Source organism: Chenopodium album, chromosome 20 (assembly GCF_948465745.1).
Source record: "Chenopodium album chromosome 20, dcCheAlbu1.1, whole genome shotgun sequence".
Classification (NCBI taxonomy): Eukaryota; Viridiplantae; Streptophyta; class Magnoliopsida; order Caryophyllales; family Amaranthaceae; genus Chenopodium; species Chenopodium album.
The window spans coordinates 14,034,273-14,054,277 of NC_137853.1; the positions used below are offsets into that span (position 1 = coordinate 14,034,273).

Here is a 20,005-nt window from a genome sequence, read left to right on the forward strand (position 1 = left end):
AAGAGTAATAATAACCTTAAAAGACGACATTTTTTTATGTCCATATCACCATTTGTGGCTATCATCTATCAATCGGTCACTAGTCCATTACTTAAGTTTTAACTTATGTAGGTATCATAAGTCATCGATTATTCGATTTTAATTTGGCTTAAAGATAAAGCGACACAAGAACTGATCAAATGAGAGATCAGTAATTACTTATGACACAATATGAAAATGACATATGAATACCCAATAATAAGGTAATATCTCAATAATTACCAAGTTTAAAAATGACCTTATTTGAATACTGAATTTGGTCAAATCGACCAAAATTCAGCCAAACACGAAAAGAATCTGACTCGAAATTGATCTTCAACATTAATTATCTTAATCAAACTGAACTTAACCAAACCAGAATCAACCAAATTGGAATCAATCTGACCCAAAGTCATCCAAACCCATTTTGAACCCAATCCGAATTTCTCCGAATTGAATATGTACCGATTTAAAGTTGATTCGACTCAAACTCGACTGGACATGATAACCTTGACCTGAAATTGATCCTACACTGACTTAGCTCTACTAGTTTGAGTGCTAACAAGCACCCGAAAGTAACCCGACCCGCGGAGGGTTAAATGAATAACATTGACCTGAGTATATCTGATCCAAATAGACCCAACCCATTGTAGATCAACCCAATTCTTTTTTATTATCCGAATTTGTTTTCAATCAGTTGGGTGTTTGAGATTTTATTTGGGTTAATAGATAATTGTGGGCTTTAAGTTCACACAAATTTAACGTGAATTAGGTCCACCGTCCACACAAAAGTAGCTGCATCACTTTAAACACTTTATTTGATGTCCAGAAAATGATGCTACAACCTTGTGAGCTGTACTTTTGTCATTTCCCTTCGCATGTGTAATTTTTAAATCAAATTAAAAATTAATTTGTGACCAATTTGTTTATTTGCTTGTACTTGGAACCGTACAAATCTTCTTACAAAAATCTTGTGCTTTTGATTTGCTAAGAAGAAAGTCAGCATACGCAAATTAAATTACACTTATCAGCAAGCATATACTCCTTACAACTACTTATCCTCTCATAATAGACAAGCAAAATACAAAACCACTTCAGTTTCATCTCTTCTTTTTTCTTCAAAATTTTGTTACCTTTAAATTTTTTGGCAACTTCAACCTACAATAATATACCAATTACCATAACTTTCTCGTTTCTTGTTTCTTATCTACGTAAATTGGATGATCAAAGCAAACCAGCAATTTAAAATCCGCAAGTCGAGTACGAAATTGAAGACAGGAGATCACATATGTTCCATACATACAACATTTGACTCACATCCTCAAATTAATCTAGCATGGATTCCAAAAGGCACAAACAATTAAGGTAAATTTTTTGGTTTTTCATGTAACCGATTTCACTTATGGGATTAAGACTGTGATTGATTGATTTTGTTTGTCATCAAATTTTAATTAAAATCAATATAATACACATTGTTCATATCTTAGTTTACATTCATTTTTTTTTTTTGCAGATTTTATGAAAATGGAAATGACTTACTAATGAAATCATCAGATAAACCCTCTTCAACATACAAACAGACCACTCCTTTCTTCGGAACCATACTAAAACACGACGACGATGACAACGAAACATGGTGGAAACGGACCTTGGATCCCTCAAGTGAGACAGCCTTAATGTGGAACCGTATATTCCTAGTGACTTGCATCATCGCGCTATTCGTTGATCCATTGTTCTTCTACGTCCCTGGAGTTGACACAAATAATGAATTATTTTGTATGTCAAGGGATTTGGAATTAGGTGGCGTTGTTACTATTATTCGTACCATCACTGATGTGTTCTATCTGTTACATGTTCTTCTGAGGTTTCGTACGTCTTTTATATCGCCGAGTACACGAGTTTTCGGAAAGGGTGAGCTTGTCAAGGATGCCAAGGAGATTGCAAGAAGATATGTTACTTCGGGTTTTCTCATGGATTTCATTGCCTCTTTGCCTCTTCCACAGGTTGGTCTAGCCTTTTTTTTAGTAGTTAATTAATTAATACGCGTTTTAAATGTTAGTAACTTAGTATCTACCAAATATAACATATTTGTTAGTGACTTATTGGTTCCATATAGGTTGCACGGAAATGAAAATGGAAACGAAAATATGGAGTCGGGGGAATCGTTTATAACTTATATGTCAAACTATGCTAACTAATATGCCAGTTGGTAAGAGGGTGGGTTACCTAAAATGTGATCGACAATGCCAAATTGTTGTTAGAGCAGTCACATAAAATGATAAAATTGGTCAAGAGAGCAGTTAGTAGAAAGTCGACATTTATTTGAGAGTAAGGGATAACTCAAGTGGTTAGAGCACCCCTCTCGATTCCAAGAGATCTTGGGATCGATTTTTATCATCCGCCCTTGTGGCTCTCTAAACATCATATTCATTTACTTTGTTTCCAAAAAACATCACATTTACTTGCATCATATCAGAGATGGTTCCACTATAAGATTTTTATCGATTTGTTTCTTTTTGTTTCCTTTATTTAAGCATTTGATCTACTTTTGTAAGACACACTAACACTTTGGCTTGTAAAGGGATTCTTGTTTGCCATGTTGAGGCTTGCTTGTGGTATGTGTAGGTCGGCTTTTAATAGAGATAATTTTGAAATGAAAAACGACTTCCCTACCTTATATCCCTAGAAACATACTCTTATGAATAGTGTAATGCCAATTATACAATTCAAAATGTGTATTTACATACATACCCTTATTAATATGTAGATCCTATTTTAATGAATAGTGTTTAGACAAATACCCTCTAAAATATTTATGTACTTTTATGCTTTCATAAATGTTAGTTGTCTTGAACATTTATACCACCTAAATATAGTTGATTACATATTTTCTCTTATTGTTTTTTTTAGGAAAAATTTCTCTTATTGTTAATTTAACTAATTTTGTGATTTAAAAGTCAAACCAAAAAAACCTTCAAGATATGGCTAGTTATGACGCGCGCATCGCGCGCGTTAGCTGCCCTAGTAAAACGAAAAATGGAAAATGGGTAGGAATTTGAGTATGTACGTACATATTTGACAATTTAGTTTAGTCGTATTTTTATTTTTATTTTTTTTTATTTTGAATAAAGAGTGATTCATAAATAAAAATTCTTACGACAATTACAAAGAGACTAAAAACATCAAGCAAGTCGTATATTCTTCATACCCTCTTTCATATCGCCGTGATTTACAGCTTTTTTCAACGAGGGGGTCTATTGATCTGTTGTAGTCGGGAAGAAAATTTATGTCTGATTCATCTGATTGTAATAGAAGGATTAACCTTTTTTACGATCCCCACAAATCTTTACCTATAAAACAATTTTTACCATAAAAACAAAACTAGAACAAAGCTCATCATATGGGCACTTACTACACTCAAACTCACTATAGGAGTGCTTACTACCTTTAAAGAGTGTTTTTTTTTTTTTTTTTTTTTTTTTTATTAAATTCAATAACAAAAATATGAAGAAATAAAAAAAAAAGGATTGAAAATATCTTAATTTCCGGAAATAAATTGACTATTTTCAGCCTATATGAAACAATTTTTTTAAAGAACCCTTTCTATAGAGAAAAAATAGAGAGGAGACAGCTAGGGTTAAACTTCGGTTTTGAGTGATATATATGTTTTCTTCACTCAGATTTTCTTTAACTCCTAAGGGCGTGTTCACATTTACTAAACTGAGCTGAACTGAACTAAACGGAACTGAACTGATTGGAGTTGAACTGAACTGAATATTTTATGAGAGAAGAAAATTAGGGGCTGAACTGATCTGAACTGATTGGAGCTGAACTGAACTGAAATGAATATTTTATGAGAGAAGAAAATTAGGAGCTGAACTGATCTGAACTGATTGGAGCTGAACTGAACTGAACTGAACTGAAATTAATTAAATGTGACCAGGCCCTAACTTCGTACCTTTTTAACTTATTAATTTAGTTGTAACTTTTTTAGAGTTGTTGTTTTGAAATGTGTGCATCGTGCACCTGGGTGCACAGAATATTATTTCAATTTCAATTCTAGATAAATTATACTTCGTATGTTAATTAAGAATGTTTGTAGGTGTATATTGCTAACACAGGGTCTAATTAAGTTTTGCAGATTGTGATATGGTTCATCATTCCGGCCATTAAGCACTCTAATAATTCAAGAAGTACAGATAATGCACTTCAGCTAATTGTTTTCATCCAATATTTTCCAAGGGTATATAAGATTTTTACGTTGAGTTCTGATATCGTCAAAGCTACTGGAGTTGTCACCAAAACTGCTTGGGGTGGAGCTTCTTATAATCTGCTATTGTACATCTTAGCTAGTCATGTAAGAATCCGTCCAATCTCCTTGAGTCCAATCATATCGATCTTAATTAGTGCTTTGCATAACGCCACTTTCGCGTGTTCTTCTTGGTTATGCTTTCTACTTTCGTTCAATGATTTTGAATGATTTATTTAGCTTCTTTCAACCCTGTAGGTTGTCGGGGCAGCTTGGTATCTAATGTCCATAGAAAGATACTCATCATGTTGGAAATCGGCCTGTAGAGATGAAGAATCACCCATCAAATGCCAACTAAGATACTTGGATTGTAGTACCAGAAATGATAATGATCGTATCGTTTGGAGAAATAACACCCAAGTATTTTCTAAGTGTACTCCGGATAACAAAGATGTTATCTTCGACTTTGGGATATTTGAAGTTGCATTGGAAAAAGGCATTGCCTCTGAGAGATTCAAGATCAAGTACTTGTATTGTTTATGGTTTGGAGTACAACAGTTGAGGTAAGGTACTCCATTCATGTTATAGCAAGCAACATGTAAATTAATTATTTATGTGCATTATTTCATTCATATAATTTGATTTTCATTTGCATAATAGCATACAATAATTGAATACCTTTCAGCTCATTTGGTCAGGAATTGGAAACAAGCACATTCATCCTAGAAACCGTGTTTTGCATAGTCATTGCCATATTGGGTCTGATTTTGTTTGCTCTCTTAATCGGTAACATGGAGGTAAGGAGGAACTTTCCCTAATTCCCTGTAAAAAAATGTATACATTGCTTGACATGCATTTCATTTAACGATTGTGGGAAAGGTTGGCGGCTAGTGTTTGAGAGAACGAAAATTAACCTATGGCTCTTGATACCATGATGAAATGAAAATTCTCAGTGGCTTGTCATTCTTTGAGTTGCTTAATACATAGTCCGTTCTAATTACATAGGATTTATAAAATAGTTATATGATTTAGCCTTTAGGATTGGAGTTGCCTTAACCTTTCATTGCTTTTTACATATTCGAAACATGTTATGGTGAGACCTTGAAATGAGTAGTACTTGGCTCCAACACGAGTTATCTTACTGATATATTGCAATACATACGTTAAATCAGAACTTTCATTAGAAAATAGTCCTTTCCCTCCATCATTAGCCATCATTATTAGCCATTTTCATTGGAAAATAAAGTACCAAAAAGGCAAAAACAGAGAAGTACTAGTACAAGGTGACAACCCAAAACTGATTATATTACAAGATTAACTGAGATTTCATATGGTTAGGAAATCAAACAAACACCCAAAAAATAGTTTCTCAAAATATAGCCTGAGACAGTGGTTAATTTAACATCTAAATAAAAGTAACATGAATGATTCTATGCTTAGCTTGGAAGTGTCGATTATATATACAAACAACTACAAGCACTTTCGTGAATTTTCCTAGTTACAAAGTAATCTCTAAATAGCTGATTTGTATTTTAAAGGAAAATTTTGTGCTTTCCTAGGCATATATGTTGGCTTTAAGAGAGAAAAAATTATGGTATGACAGGCTTCAATTTACAATTTATGCAACAAATTTGAAGTTATGTAAGTATTTTTGATAACAATTTTATCAAATTCAATCATAAAATAACAAGTTAGAAACTTTAGTTCTCGCCAAGTATACACAATAAAAATAATTGAATTCTAATAATGCCTTACAATTTATGGAGATAATAGTGAACATTTCTTTTGTGTTTGGTTTGAGATAATTCCCGCTTATGCTTGAAAATGGATAACATAACTTGTAGACCTATTTGCAATCTCTCACTTCGAGGCTTGAGCAATGGAGGCTTAGGAAACGTGACACAGAAGAATGGATGAAACATCGGCAGCTACCTCCACAATTGCAACAAAGAGTGAGGCGATATGTTCAGTACAAGTGGCTGGCAACTCGAGGAGTCAATGAAGAGGCAATACTGAGCTCCTTGCCATTAGATCTACGTCGTGATATTCAAACACATTTGTGCTTAGATCTCATTCGACGAGTAAGTTCCAACTTCTTACATAAACATGCTTGATTAACAACACATATTTTAAAGTAGAAACATTTGTCACGAACACCCTTATAAAATACAAAATTTGGCTCAAATCACCTAATAAAATACAAATTTTGTCAGAAATCACCTTATAAAACACATTATAATCAGGTGTGTTTTAACAAAAAAACAAATTTATAAGGTAGTTTGTGACAAAATTAATGTTTTATAAGGTGATTTGTGACAAATTTCCTGTAAAGTATGTATAGAATTTAATTTGCAGTTTCCTGATAAATAAATATATTATGCAGGTTCCTTTCTTTGCACAAATGGATGGTCAACTACTAGACGCCATATGCGAGCGGCTCAAATCTTCACTAAACACTGCAGGAACTTACATTGTTCGCGAGGGAGACCCCGTTACAGAAATGTTATTTATCATACGAGGAAAACTAGAGAGTTCGACCACAGATGGAGGGAGGTCAGGGTTTTTCAACTCGATCACATTAAGACCAGGTGATTTTTGTGGCGAAGAGCTTCTAGCATGGGCTCTTCTTCCCGATACTACTCATTATCCATCCTCCACAAGAACAGTCAAGGCAATCGAGGAAGTTGAAGCCTTTTCATTAGAAGCCGAACACCTTAAATACGTGGCGAATCAATTTAGGCGTCTACATAGTAAGAAGTTACAAGACACTTTTCGGTACTACTCTCACCAATGGAGGTCATGGGGTGCTTGCTTCATTCAGGCTGCTTGGAGACAGTACAAGAGAAAGATGGAGCAAATTAGTCCGTGCTCGAGTTCAAGCTCAAGGAACAGCCAGAGCAAGTCATTATCTGTGTCCTTTACTCAATCGACTTCATTTGATCGTAATGATGAAGATCATATTGATCAAAGTAGTGAACTCGGAACTTCATCTTTGAATATACAGCAATTGGCGAGAAGATTTGTGAGAAATGCTCGAAAAAGTGGACAAAGAGACATGGATATTGAGTTGCCGAAGATAAAGAAGCCTCAAGATCCTAACTTTTTTGCGGATCATTGAATACAACACTCCATTTCTCTACTACTTTTCTCTTTTCTTTCTTTTTGTCTACTAAGTAAGATTCACTACTAGTGCTTTAAAGTGTGAATGAAATGTGTAGATGAAGTTTACTTTATGATGGTTTACTTGTAATACTTTTATTAGGCAATACTTAACCAATGAGGTCTTGTCTTATGGCAAAGACTGAGGGTTTGTGTTCATCTAATCGAAGTTATGTTCAAATTCTTATTCCCCCAACTGTAGTTTGTAATTACTAAGTGTGATACTCTCTCTGTTTCTCTCGTAAGAAATTCTCATAAAACCAAAATATTGTGTCTTGATAGAATTAACATAATTTCACTTTTCTTATTTTCTTTATTCACTTTTAAATGGGCCTTGAAACACCTAGAGATTGACAGAATAAGGCAAACAATTAGCTTGTGCACCTTAGATAGGTGCAACAACGTAAAAAAAATCAACACTACGCTCTACAAAATGAACATTTAGTAAAAAAATATGAACATGAAAAAAAAATGAACATTTAATAATAAAAAATGAATATTTAATACTTATAATGCATATGATTCATAATTTTTATGCCTATGTTCACTTTCTGAAAGCTAATATTCATACTTTTTTATGCCTATGTTCATTTTCTGAAAAACTAATGTTCATATTATGCTGTTGTTACACCTATTTCTAGGTGCATGAGTGTGCACCTAAGAATATGTGTAAGGCAAAGGCTCAATAGACAATATTGATGAATTCATGAAAGATTCACCTAAAGCTTTAAATTCACTTTAATAGAACTGGAAAAAAAAATACAAGTTTATCACCTTATTGTTTGTTCAAATGGAAAAACTGTAAATAAATCAACAACTTTCATTAATTATGGGTACGGTCTTACAATTGTTGATATAATTACGAAAATATCATGATGATTGAACATTCTTGTTGATATATTTATAGTTTTGCCACTTCATAAACGAATTTTGTTTATCAGGGTGATAAACGAGCAGGCCCAGGTTAATATCGGTGATAAACATTGGCCGTTTATCACAGGGCGTAATGGTCTTTTTGTGTCTTTAGTCAGGGGTGCCAAGGTCATTTGCTTCTCACAGGGAATATTGACCTTTCAAACGTCGTCAGCCTCATTTCTTAACCATAGTTAAGTAGTCCTGGGTCGACTGCAATGCTCCATGACTCCATGCTTGAATGCTTGACATTACTTGGTAACTCGCTGTCCCCTGTCTTCTTCACCCTCTTTTACCTTTCCGGCGACGTATTTCGAATCAAATGAAAAACCCTAGGAAAATTAGAGAAATTAGGGCATGGTTAATCCTTAAGGGAAAGGTTTGTCTTCCTTCTCCATTGAAGTTGTTGTGCTTTCTGGATTAAAGGTTTTAATTTGTGTTTCCTCATCGGCGCTCCTGGAAAAGGTAAGGTATGCCTTTTAAGTCTTGATTGTTCGAGCTACGGTTGTTATTTGGGGTTGGGGAATATTTTATCATCATTGATTTGGGGTTGGAAAGGTAAGGTAAAACCTGATAGCAATGGGGAAGACGAAGACTGTTGACAAAGGCTCCATGTATAAAATGCGTTAGCAATTGACTAAATTCCTTGAAATTGGAGTCAATTTGAGCAATTAGTCGTAAATGTTGTTAGTGTGGGATGAAATATTAATGCGATTGGGAAAGACGTCTCAATCCTCTCTATATTTTTTTCCTTTTTTTATACTGTTCAATTTAACTCCACCTGAATTTTTTTAATTTTGTACTGATTAGTTAACTCACACCTTGAGTTAACTTGCGTGGAGTATAGTAGCAGTTAACGTTGGAATCTTTTGTCTTACACCTTTTCATGTAAGGGGGACCACATTAGTTGAAAAGCAGGTAAAAAATAATTGTTTATTGTCTTTTCACATAACCCAAGGCAGGTTTATTACACTTTTGCCATGTGATAAACAATCCAAGTTTACCACCGATATTAACTTGAATTTCCTCGTGATAAACTAGGGTTCTCTACTTGAAAGAAAGTGGAAGAATGTTAAGGCTAATAAAACCGGTGTTTATGAGGGTGAGGGATAGCTCAAGTGGTTAGAGCTTCCCTCCAGATTTCAGGAGATCTCGAGATCGATTTTCACCTTCGCCCTTGTGGCTCTCTAAACACAAAAAAAAAAAAAAAAAAAAAAAAAAAAACCCGGTGTTTATGACTTAAAGATCATATTTTTCGTTGTTGAAAGTTCGGTGTCAATGCATTGTACTCTAGGTACGGACGTACGATATTAAGTCGTTCTAGGCTCATGGAGGATGGCTTAGGGTTTTGATTTAAGGTATTTGGCAGCCTTTTGGGCCATTGGATGTAATTAAATTGTGTTGGGCCCACAAAAGGTATACTAGAGGGATTGAAATTGCTTTTGGACTAGGTATGATTTGAATTGATTTGATTTAAAATTTATTTGGGCTCGGTTTTAGAGGTATGTGGATTATTCAATAACTCTTCAGATTTAACCTAAATTAGACAAGTCGTAATGTTTCAGTAATCATATATCTTTGAGGATACACGATTAGGTGTTTACAATATTTATGAAGTAATCTTAGATAATTTAGCTAGATCTATGTGAACATATAATGTATAACGTGATAGGAGAGAGTTTTGGTTAGGTGACTTCTTTTTAGAGAAGAATCGAATCGGATCAACTTAAAAATTACTAGGGTTCAGCATTTGAAAATCCATAAACTAAGAGAAGTTGAGATAGACTTCTAGAATTTAGTTAATAAAGGGATTAATGATTAAGAAGGTAGTATGTGTTAACAAAGGCTGAGTGGGAAGGTTAAGGAATTTAATAGGGTTTGACTAGTAAATGTGTGAGTTAGGGGGTATAGGGCGTGGTCGGCATGCAAAATAAAATTATGCAGGTAGGTATTAGTTGTGGTAGTAGTGGTTAGTTGTGGTAGTAACGATTAGCTATCAATGAGCTCTTAGCTGTGAAAATATATGATGAAAATATGAATGGTCGACATATAGCAGTTGACTAGCTATTAATATAAAAATAAAAAAAGTAAAAAATAAAAAACCATTTTTTTTTCTTAAAACTATAAATTACCTCATCCGTTAATTTTTAGTTGCAACTTTGGAATATTTTATACCTCACAAATTATACCTCAAAATTGCAACTAAAAGTTAAGGGAGGTAGTAAAATTTTTAGCAAATACTTTTAATATTAGCTTTTGATAAAAGCTGTCCCACCAATAAAAGAAGGGCTATTCATGGTGCGGTTTAGGATCCATACCGCACGAAACTGCAAATTAAGGGTTCGTTTGGCATCACTGTGGTTTTCTGTATTTTGGTTTTTTGTTTTTTAAAATCATATGATATATGTCACATAATGAATCAAAAATTAGTCAAACTTATTAAAATCATGATAATTATGAAAACTGACAACTGAAAAGTGGAAACACCTTTTTCTTGTTTCCTGTTTTTGGTTTTTTGTTTTCAAAAAAACTGGAAACTGAAAACAAAAAACAATGCCAAACAAACCCTAAAATTGCGGTTTTAACATTTTTAAAACCGCTCCAAACCACACTTATAACTAAACCGCAACGTAAAATGTGGTATGGTGCAGAATGATTTGCAGTTTAGCTACATTTTTCAAAAATCATAAACATTTTTTAAAAAAAAACTTTTATTTTATTTTGTGATTATTCATTTATAATTCAAATATCAATCTCCTTTGTTTTAACCTTTAATTAGCTAAGAGTCAAAGACTACATCATATTTTAAAGTTCTTTTATATATATATATATATATATATATATATATATATATATATATATAGTATGAAAATAAATCGCAAACTGCGGCATCGCGTTTGGTCTACAATTTGCGGTACGTTTGGTCAAAAATAATTTGGAAACCGCACAAAACCTCAAACCACAATTTGGCCATTTTTTAAAATCACCGCAATTTTGAAACTGCAAACAGAACCAAACCGCTAAATTGCGGTTTGGTGCGGTCTAGACCTTACTCTAAATAGCCCTAACTAAAAGCTACCACAACCACTACATAATTAACGCTCATTTTTTTTCTTATTATCTAGTGATTTGACATGGTCAAACCACTAAAAGCTACTCAAAAACTAGTGTCGAATACGCCGCCCATAAACTTGGGACATAAAGTATTACTCCCTCCGTGTTTTTTTAAGTGACACAGTTTGACCGACACAAGGTTTTAGGAGATTAGGTTAGGTCCCGTGCTCTGCACGGTAATTTTTAAATAACTAATATATAATTAAAAAATATATAATTATAAAAAAGAATAGTCTACTTTGTAAAACGAATTTATTATTAAATAGTCTATTAGCAAAATAGATATTTAAAATACGCATATATGTATACTAATATACAGTATATTTCACCAACAAATGTATATCATTTTTTTCTTGTTAAACAAATGAATATCTTAACAATATGTGTTTAACTCGCAAATATATTTTTTGTTACATACCATTATTCATTCTCTCTTATGCAATATTTTTTTTTATAATAAATTGACTTAAAATATTACTTATATCTTTCCTAGCAAGCTCTTCATAAATAATTAAATACAAAAAAAAAAAAAAAAAAAAATCCTCAAAAAAAAATATCAATATCCTTGTTGTAATAATGGTAGAGTAGTACATAATACGGAGTACTATGTATGTAATTATGTTAGGAATTTATTTTTTTTAACATATTTATATGGTATACTATATATTGTGGAAAGATACATTAAATCTTTTTTATTCTCTTTTTTTTGTTGAATGGAAATCTTTTAATTCTCTTATTTATGTATAATATTTGTTTCATAAATAGTTTTTTTATTAAAAAAAAATAAATAAGGGGACACACCAAAAAATGACACGTGTCATTTTTGGTGTATCTTTTATATAAGTTATTGATTTTATTGACTTTAATAAAATAAGATGTTAGTGGGTAGGTTGGATGAATGAGAAATGATAAAGTAAAAGAATGTGAGAGGAAGCGGTGACCATGAAAGGAGTGCGAAATGATAAAGTAAGAGATAGTGGGGTGAAGATATATTATTAAAATGTAAGGAATTTCTAAAAGAAGAAGTGTGTCACTTAAAAAAATACGGCCGGAAATGAAAAGTGTGTCACTTTAAAAAACACGGAGGGAGTATAATATATACATGAGGATATTATGGGGATAGTTGTTTGCTTAAAATGGAAAGTTTTTAACTAGGACATTTAAAAAAAAGAAAAAAAAAAAAAAAACCAAATGGAGTTATTATATAATAATTTGATTGTAATTTTCTATGATTCGAAGTTGGATTAGTTATATATGTTACTTGTGATAATCTACATTTTTGGAGCAATAATAATATGATTTATAAATAATCATGGTGATTGAAGCTCGAAATGATCTTATGTCACATGGTAGTTACCATTAATCATACATTTATATGAAAGCAAATTTAGCTTATCTAGTGACAGGCTAGTCACGTACCTAAAAAAAAAAAACTAACTATACTTCTAATTATATAGGCGGACTTTGCACCAAAAAAAAATTATATAGGCGGACAAGTAAATGTCGGATTTCAAAAGACTATGATTTAACTAATCATAGTGATTTAAAAGGAATGGTGTTCTTCGAATAAGTGTATTATTCTAATAATGGGTTCAGAATTATTAGAAAGCTAATATATTCAGTAAGGTCAAGTGATCGGAATGCCTGGGTGGAGGCCGCTTCCGATCAGTAATATTAATGTATAATTAATATTACAGCTTAATCTTGACTGAACCCTTCGGGTCACACCTAAGCAAATTAACGAACCGACTCGACGAATTAATTCGGAAGAAATTAATTCGTCGCCCGAGTTTTAAATATTTAGACGTCGGAAATTCGAGCTTAAAACATTGAAACCGAGCGTCGGAAGTTGAGTAAAAAATAGTAAATGACAAGACGCGCAAAAATAATAATAAATCGACAATATTCCCAAAATACCCCTAGCATCGGAATGCCCTGAGCATTCGAATGCTAGGGGCATAATATGCTAGCATAGGTGGCTAGTAGGGGTGTTCAAATCCGGGTACCAGGAGTTTCGGGTACTTGTTAATTTGTCCCATGTCTCGACCCGAATATTTCGGGTACCCGAGTTCAGGGTATCCGAATTATTCGGGTCCGGATTTTGGAATGATTTTAATTAATTTGCTCCCATAAGGTAAAAAATTGAAAAAAATTTAGATATTCTACCCAAATTCCACACAATTGAACAACCAAGATACAAAATAACCAATTACACCAAGCTTTGTTTCAATAAAAATAATAAAATTTGAAATATACAAAGAATTAGAAGAACAAAAATATATATAATTAGAAATTGCAAGTCTTGCAACAATTAATTATATTAGAAAATATAATTACAACTATAATTAGAAATATAATTAGAAATTGTAATTAATTTGCTCCCAAGGTACTGTTGCTAGTCTTGCAACAGTTGCAACTTGCAACATAGAACGCACTCCAACGCAGCGACCACCGCGATATTGTTGGGCGAAGTAGCACGCAGGAAATCCGAATATGAGATTTTGGGTTGTGAAAGTTTCAATTTTTCTAGGAAAGTTTCGATTTTTCTGGGAAATTTGTGGGTTTCTTTTGTTGATTAATTAATAATCAAATAAAAATGTCGACGGCGTCATACGTCGTAGTCGTAGTGGTGACATTGTAAAGATGTACAAGTAGGATGAACAGAGAAACTCAAGGAAGAGGAAGGAAGGAAGAGAGAGAGAGAGAGAGAGAGGGGCAGGAAGGAAGAGAAAGAGAGGGGCAGGAAGGAAGGGAGAGAGCGGCGAAGAACCCTAATTTTGTTTCAAAACAGAATGGGGATGTGGGCTAGGCTTCGACACTCAGTAGTGATTTTTTTATTTATTATTTTCGGGAATTCAGATACCCGGGTATTAAAAAATGTGGCCCATGTCCCGACCCGGAAAACATGCATATTTCCCGGGTCGGGTACCCAAATCGAAAAAAATAGTTTTTTTCCCCAATTTTCCCATCGGGTATTTACCGGGTCATCTAGAAATCGAGTCGGGACAATCGAGTCGGGTTTTTTTCAACACCCCTAGTGGCTAGCATGTGCACTATGCCGAGCCAAGGTTGGCTGGCTGGTGCATGCTAGCGCACCATAGCTAGCACCCGCAAGCATCGCAAGCTAGCTGCAGCTAGCAGCCGCAAGCACACCAAGGCAGCAGCTACTAGCAGCCCGCACATGGTGTGCGCGGTATGCTAGCAGCAGCCCGCACTTGGAGTGCGTGGCTTGCTAGCCACATCAGCAGCCGCATCTTCGAGTGCGGGGCTGGGCTTCGGCTGGGCTACGGCTGGGCCTAAAGCACGGGTAGTAGGGCCGAAGCATGTAGGAAGCAAATGGGAAGCAAGTGGGAAGAGGGACATGTGGCACAAGGAGAGTATTCAGTGGGGAGCAAGTATGGTCCCCTACTCTCCAAGTGGTCCTCACTACTCTTTACATGTAAAAGTGCCACTTGTAGATTTATTATTAGTTTGCATATTGATTTTAATTTAACTTTAAAATAAATTGTTGAATTTCATGATCTCACATTGATGGGATATAAATTCCCATCCTCACAGAGCATTGCATTAGCAAAAACTCTTAAACTCATATAATACTCGGGTTTCGGTCGGACCTCGCTAACCCCGAGGTAGCGGACCTAAAAGTCGGAGTTCGTCTTTGCGGGTGGATTTCCGTGGGAGGCTCGCGTATTTTCGGAGCTAGAGCTTTCAAGTAAGAGCCTGTCTGTGAGGGCGAAGCACGCTTCAAAGGTATATTCCGATTTTGCGCTTTTGTGTTTATTTGTTATGCTTTGTGATTTTATTAATTGCGAGTGGATCCTTGGCTCAAGGTTGTTTCCGCGGGGAGTCGGACTCACCAAACCCCAACAATTCAAGCAATTACTATAAGCAAATAATCAAATTTAATATCCTGAATTGCAACCAATACAACTAAAGAGCGCAATTAATGTAAATAATGAGAGAATTTCGATAATAAAAAATCTAAGATCAAGCATGATTCACCACAAATACAATCAATGCATCAATCATTTCTCCCCCTAACATAATAATTCAATTGACAACTAAAAAGTTAAAAAAAAAAGAGAGATAATATCAAAGTTCTCTCCCGAGTAATCAATAGCTTTCCTAACTACACTAAAGCTTACTCTCGTGTAATCATGCAAATTATAAACATGAAGTACATTAATTGCATCCTAAACATTAAGTATATTACTACTCGTGTGATGAATTTCAAACAATTAATTGAGTTGTTCAAATCCATCAAAACCCTGCTCCCATAATCCCATTGTAATTAAAACAATGGATTAAAAACAATACTAATTATATCCCTAACCTAGTAAGTACATCAATTAAACATGTCAATTGCAATTATTATTAGAGAATTTAAAGAATTAAAGAATAAATTCATGCATAAATTGTATTCGAATTCCGCTAGATCTTAGAATTGAATAAGGAAACTAGTCACACGTAATAGTGAAAACAACTAACAAGAATTAGAGAAAAAAAATATCGAGAGAAAGCTGATTAGTCTAAAAGTTCATAAAATAAAACAAGGGAACTAAAGAAGTGTTTAGGGTAATTTTACCCCACCACGTGGTCCACTCAGAGGATGACACGTGTCAGTCCCAAGGTGGTCCTAAGTGGACCAATCCCTGCCTGCCACGTGTCACTCCAGAAATTTGGGGGAAATGGCGGCCTTCAGACCCAAATCCTGAGAAAGCCGCAATGCGGCGCAGCCCACCAATGATTAGGGTTCAGTAACCTAATCAGGGACACAAATCCCAAGGACCCTATAAATAGGGAGATTCCCCTCATTTGGAGGACACATTTACCATTTATTACAAACTGTCCCTTTGATAGAGACGTATGAGCTTGGAATCCGAGCAGATACCCACCTAAATTTCCGCACCTTTTTCTCTCCCTTCAAGTTACTAACTTGATCGTCAAAGGCGGAGCGCCAAACATCCGGTGTCTCCGTTTGTTTTGCAGGTACAGGCCGCACCGGACCAGTCTTCGAGTTGTAACTCTCTCGAGGGACAAAAACGCCCAAAATATTTGGCGCCGTCTGTGGGGAGAGTACCTCAAAGATGGTTGGAGAGTTTGTACCCCTTCCTGATCCTACAAACCTACAACCGGTTATACAGCCGAAATCCCAAGAAAACCCTCAACCGACGTCTCAGCCGGGAGGCTCTGGAATCCCTTAGCTGTTCCACCGGCCTCCGCCTGAGGTCGTCACTGAGGATGAAGCTGATGACGAAGATGATGATGATGTGGAGACCTATACAACCAAGGATAGGTCATTCATGTCCAAGTACAAGCGTTCCAAAGATCAATTGGAGCGCAACCCTGACCAGGTGGGCCCAAGCAGGCGGCCCTCTGGAAGGCCAGAAGGGGAAACCCAGAAGGCCAAAGGTCAAGCCCCAGTCACCCGGGACGAGCTCATGAAATTCATGAACTCTTTCAAGGGTGAAATCAAGGCCATGATCAACAAAAACAAGGCAGGCTCTAGCAAGAGTCCGCCGGCTAAAAAGACTCCCACTCCTGGGAAGAAGAAGCCAGTCAATGACAGGCGGCCAACTCCCCACCCCAAAGACAAAGAAAGGGAAAAGGAGAAGTTGGCCTCCAGACTTGACTGGTCGAAAATCCTACTGCCTACTGGTCCTTAGAGGCAGCCTCGGCATGAACAGCCAGGGGCTAGCAAGAAAACAGCCTCTGACGCTCGATACATTATTGAGCGGAAAAGAAATCAGCAGATGTCTGAGTCAGCCTCCACTTCGAGCTTTCCAGACAGCTTCAAAGAAACTTCTATAAGGAACTCACAGTCCTTACTTGAGAGTTGGACAGGCGGCAAAACCGTCAACACCGAACCTCAGCTGATGATTGGGTCAGTCCCATATGCACCTCAGGCGCAGTATGGGCAATATGGCCTACATTTCATGCAGCCTCCTCCTTTTAGGGGTCAAGCGGCATATAACAATGTCCAACCCTTGGACTGGCAGCTTCGGCTGCTCAAGCTTGGTGAACAACCCTCTGCGTTCGCCAAGAATATAACCGAGGCGGCTCAGCCGTCCAAGATTAAGAATGTGTTGGTGGGCACCTATGATGGTACCACCAACCCAGAAGACCACCTGATGGCATACACCAACCTCATGTGCTTACAGGGTTGGGACGATGCCACCTGGTGTCGATGTTTCCCGGCTACATTGAAGGGCATTGCCCAACAATGGTTTGGTAACCTGCCAGCCGGTTCAATTGACTGCTTCAAGAAGCTAGCCTTCTTGTTTGCCACCAACTTCTCCATGAACATCCCTGCTAAGAAAACGAGCCTTGATTTGAGCATCATTAAGCAGGGTGAGAAAGAAGGGCTATGCTCATATGTTTGGCGGTTCAACCTTGTCAGAATCCAGATCCAGGGACTGTTTGACGAGGTAGCATTTACAGACTTTTTCAAAGGTCTGAGAGACGGGTCGAACTTCAAGTTTGACCTCGTCAGAAAAGGGGCATTCACGCTACAGGCGGCCCTGAGGGAGGCGGAAAGCTATATTCAGGCTACCGACCTTTGTACGCCTGGTAGTCAGTCAGACTCCAAGAAGCCTGACAAACAAAAAGAAAGCCGGTCTGCTCAGCCGGCCAGCAAGAAAGAAGAGAGCAAAAAGAGAAAAGAAGTTTGGGCGGTTAGTGATTCTGACCAACCGTCCCAGAAGAAAAAGAGAGATTTTAAACCGTACGTTCCCAAGCACAAGTTTAACAAAGACTGCAACTCCATCCTCATGGAGGTAAAGGACCGGCTGTCCATTGAGAAGCCGAATCCAATGAAGAGTTCCATCCAATCACGGAACAAAATAAATTCTGTCAGTTTCATGAGGAGGTTGGCCATGACACCAACGACTGCTTTAGTCTTCAACGGGCGTTGGACTGTCTGGCTGAAAAAGGGCTTCTGAAGTCCTACATTTCTAAGTCCGCAGCCGGGGCAAAGAAGAAGAACAAGGGTCAGTCACCCAAGACTACCCACCAGCCTACTAGTAGCTCGGATACCGACAAGGATCCGGTCTACACTATAGCAGACGGGTTTTCATGTGGTGGCCCTACCATCTGGGGCACCAAGAGCCATCTTCGAAAGATAGACAAGGATGATGATGAGCAGGCGTCTGCCAGTTCCACCTTCCCAGACGTCCTCATAACCGAGAAGGACAGGGGCAGCGCCCGCCGTGCACACGACGACCCGGTCGTCATTGAATGTAAGGTCGCCAACCAGCTGGTTGGGCGGATCCTTATTGACACCGGCAGCTCTTCGGACATTATCAGCCTCTGGTGCTTGCAGAAGCTGAAATACAATGTCAGCAGCATGCATCCGGTCACACACCCCTTGGTTGGTTTTGGGGGTGGGATGGTCTACCTAGCCGGAAGAATTGACTTGCCCATCCGGCTGGGAGAGAAAGGCCAGGGACGACATATTGTCGTCAGATTCTTGGTCGTTGAGAAGTTGACTGCCTACAACATTATCCTTGGGAGGCCAACCCTCAATGAAGCCAAGGCGGTAATCATCCCGTCTCTCATGCTCATTAAGTATGAGCGGGATGATGGCTCTGTTGGTTCCCTGAACGGGGATCAGAAGACGGCCCGGGAGTGCTACCTCTCAGCCGTAAAAGACACTATGGCCTCAGACGGCCAAGATCAGGAACCAATAGATCTTGACAATGTCAAGGATGCCAATCCCGCCCCATCAGCCGTTGGAAAGAAAAGAAAAGCACCTCTACTGGTGGAGGTGAAGAAAGAGAAAAAATAGTAATCACTGACCGGGGAACGGTCAGACGAGCTCCGTCCCCAACCGGCTGGTGAAAACATTGATCTCGCTTTGGATGACAGCCGTCCAGAGCTTACTGTAAAGGTTGGGACGGTCTCTTATGCTACTCTAGGTGCAAGCTTGCACCTTCTGGCGAGGAAAGAAGTCAGGCGGCAGCTGCCGAAGTCAAAAAGCTGCTAGACGCAAGGTTCATTCGGCCTTGTAATTTCCCCGACTGGGTGGCCAATGTGGTCCTTGTTAAGAAATCGAATGGGACCTGACGCATGTGTGTTGATTACATAGACCTCTACAAGGCGTGTCCAAAGGACAGTTACCCGCTTCCAAAGATCGACAGTCTGGTCGACTCTACAGCCGGTCACGCCTTGATGAGCTTTATGGATGCCTATTCCGGCTTCCATCAGATACCCCTCTGGAAGAAAGATCAAGAGAAGACGGACTTCGTCACTGATTTGGGGTTATTCTGTTATACAGTGATGCCGTTTGGCTTGAAGAATACGTCTGCCACTTTCCAATGGATGATTAATACGGTCTTCATTAATCAAATTGGGAGGAATGTGGAGGCGTACATTGACGACATGATAGTCAAATCCAGGCAACAGATGCATCACCTTGCTAATTTCCAAGAAACGTTCACCACCCTCAAGCGGCTTAAGGTCATGTTAAACCCCAAGAAATGCGTCTTTGGTGTTGAGTCTGGGAAGTTTCTCGGATTCCTGATTGATCAAAGAGGGATAGAGGCTAACCCCGAA

General features: G+C 37.2%; 1 protein-coding gene across 1 annotated transcript; it reads left to right on the forward strand.

Annotated features, from left to right (window-relative positions):
- Positions 1-1,072: 1,072 nt before the first annotated feature.
- On the forward strand, positions 1,073-7,635 carry LOC145597724 (putative cyclic nucleotide-gated ion channel 14). The gene is made up of 7 exons (XM_081653965.1): positions 1,073-1,383; positions 1,532-2,021; positions 4,160-4,375; positions 4,526-4,830; positions 4,953-5,064; positions 6,112-6,348; positions 6,651-7,635. Exons 1-7 carry the CDS (start codon positions 1,355-1,357, stop codon positions 7,383-7,385), a joined length of 2,124 nt encoding a protein of 707 aa, XP_081510091.1. The 5' UTR covers positions 1,073-1,354; the 3' UTR covers positions 7,386-7,635.
- Positions 7,636-20,005: the final 12,370 nt, after the last annotated feature.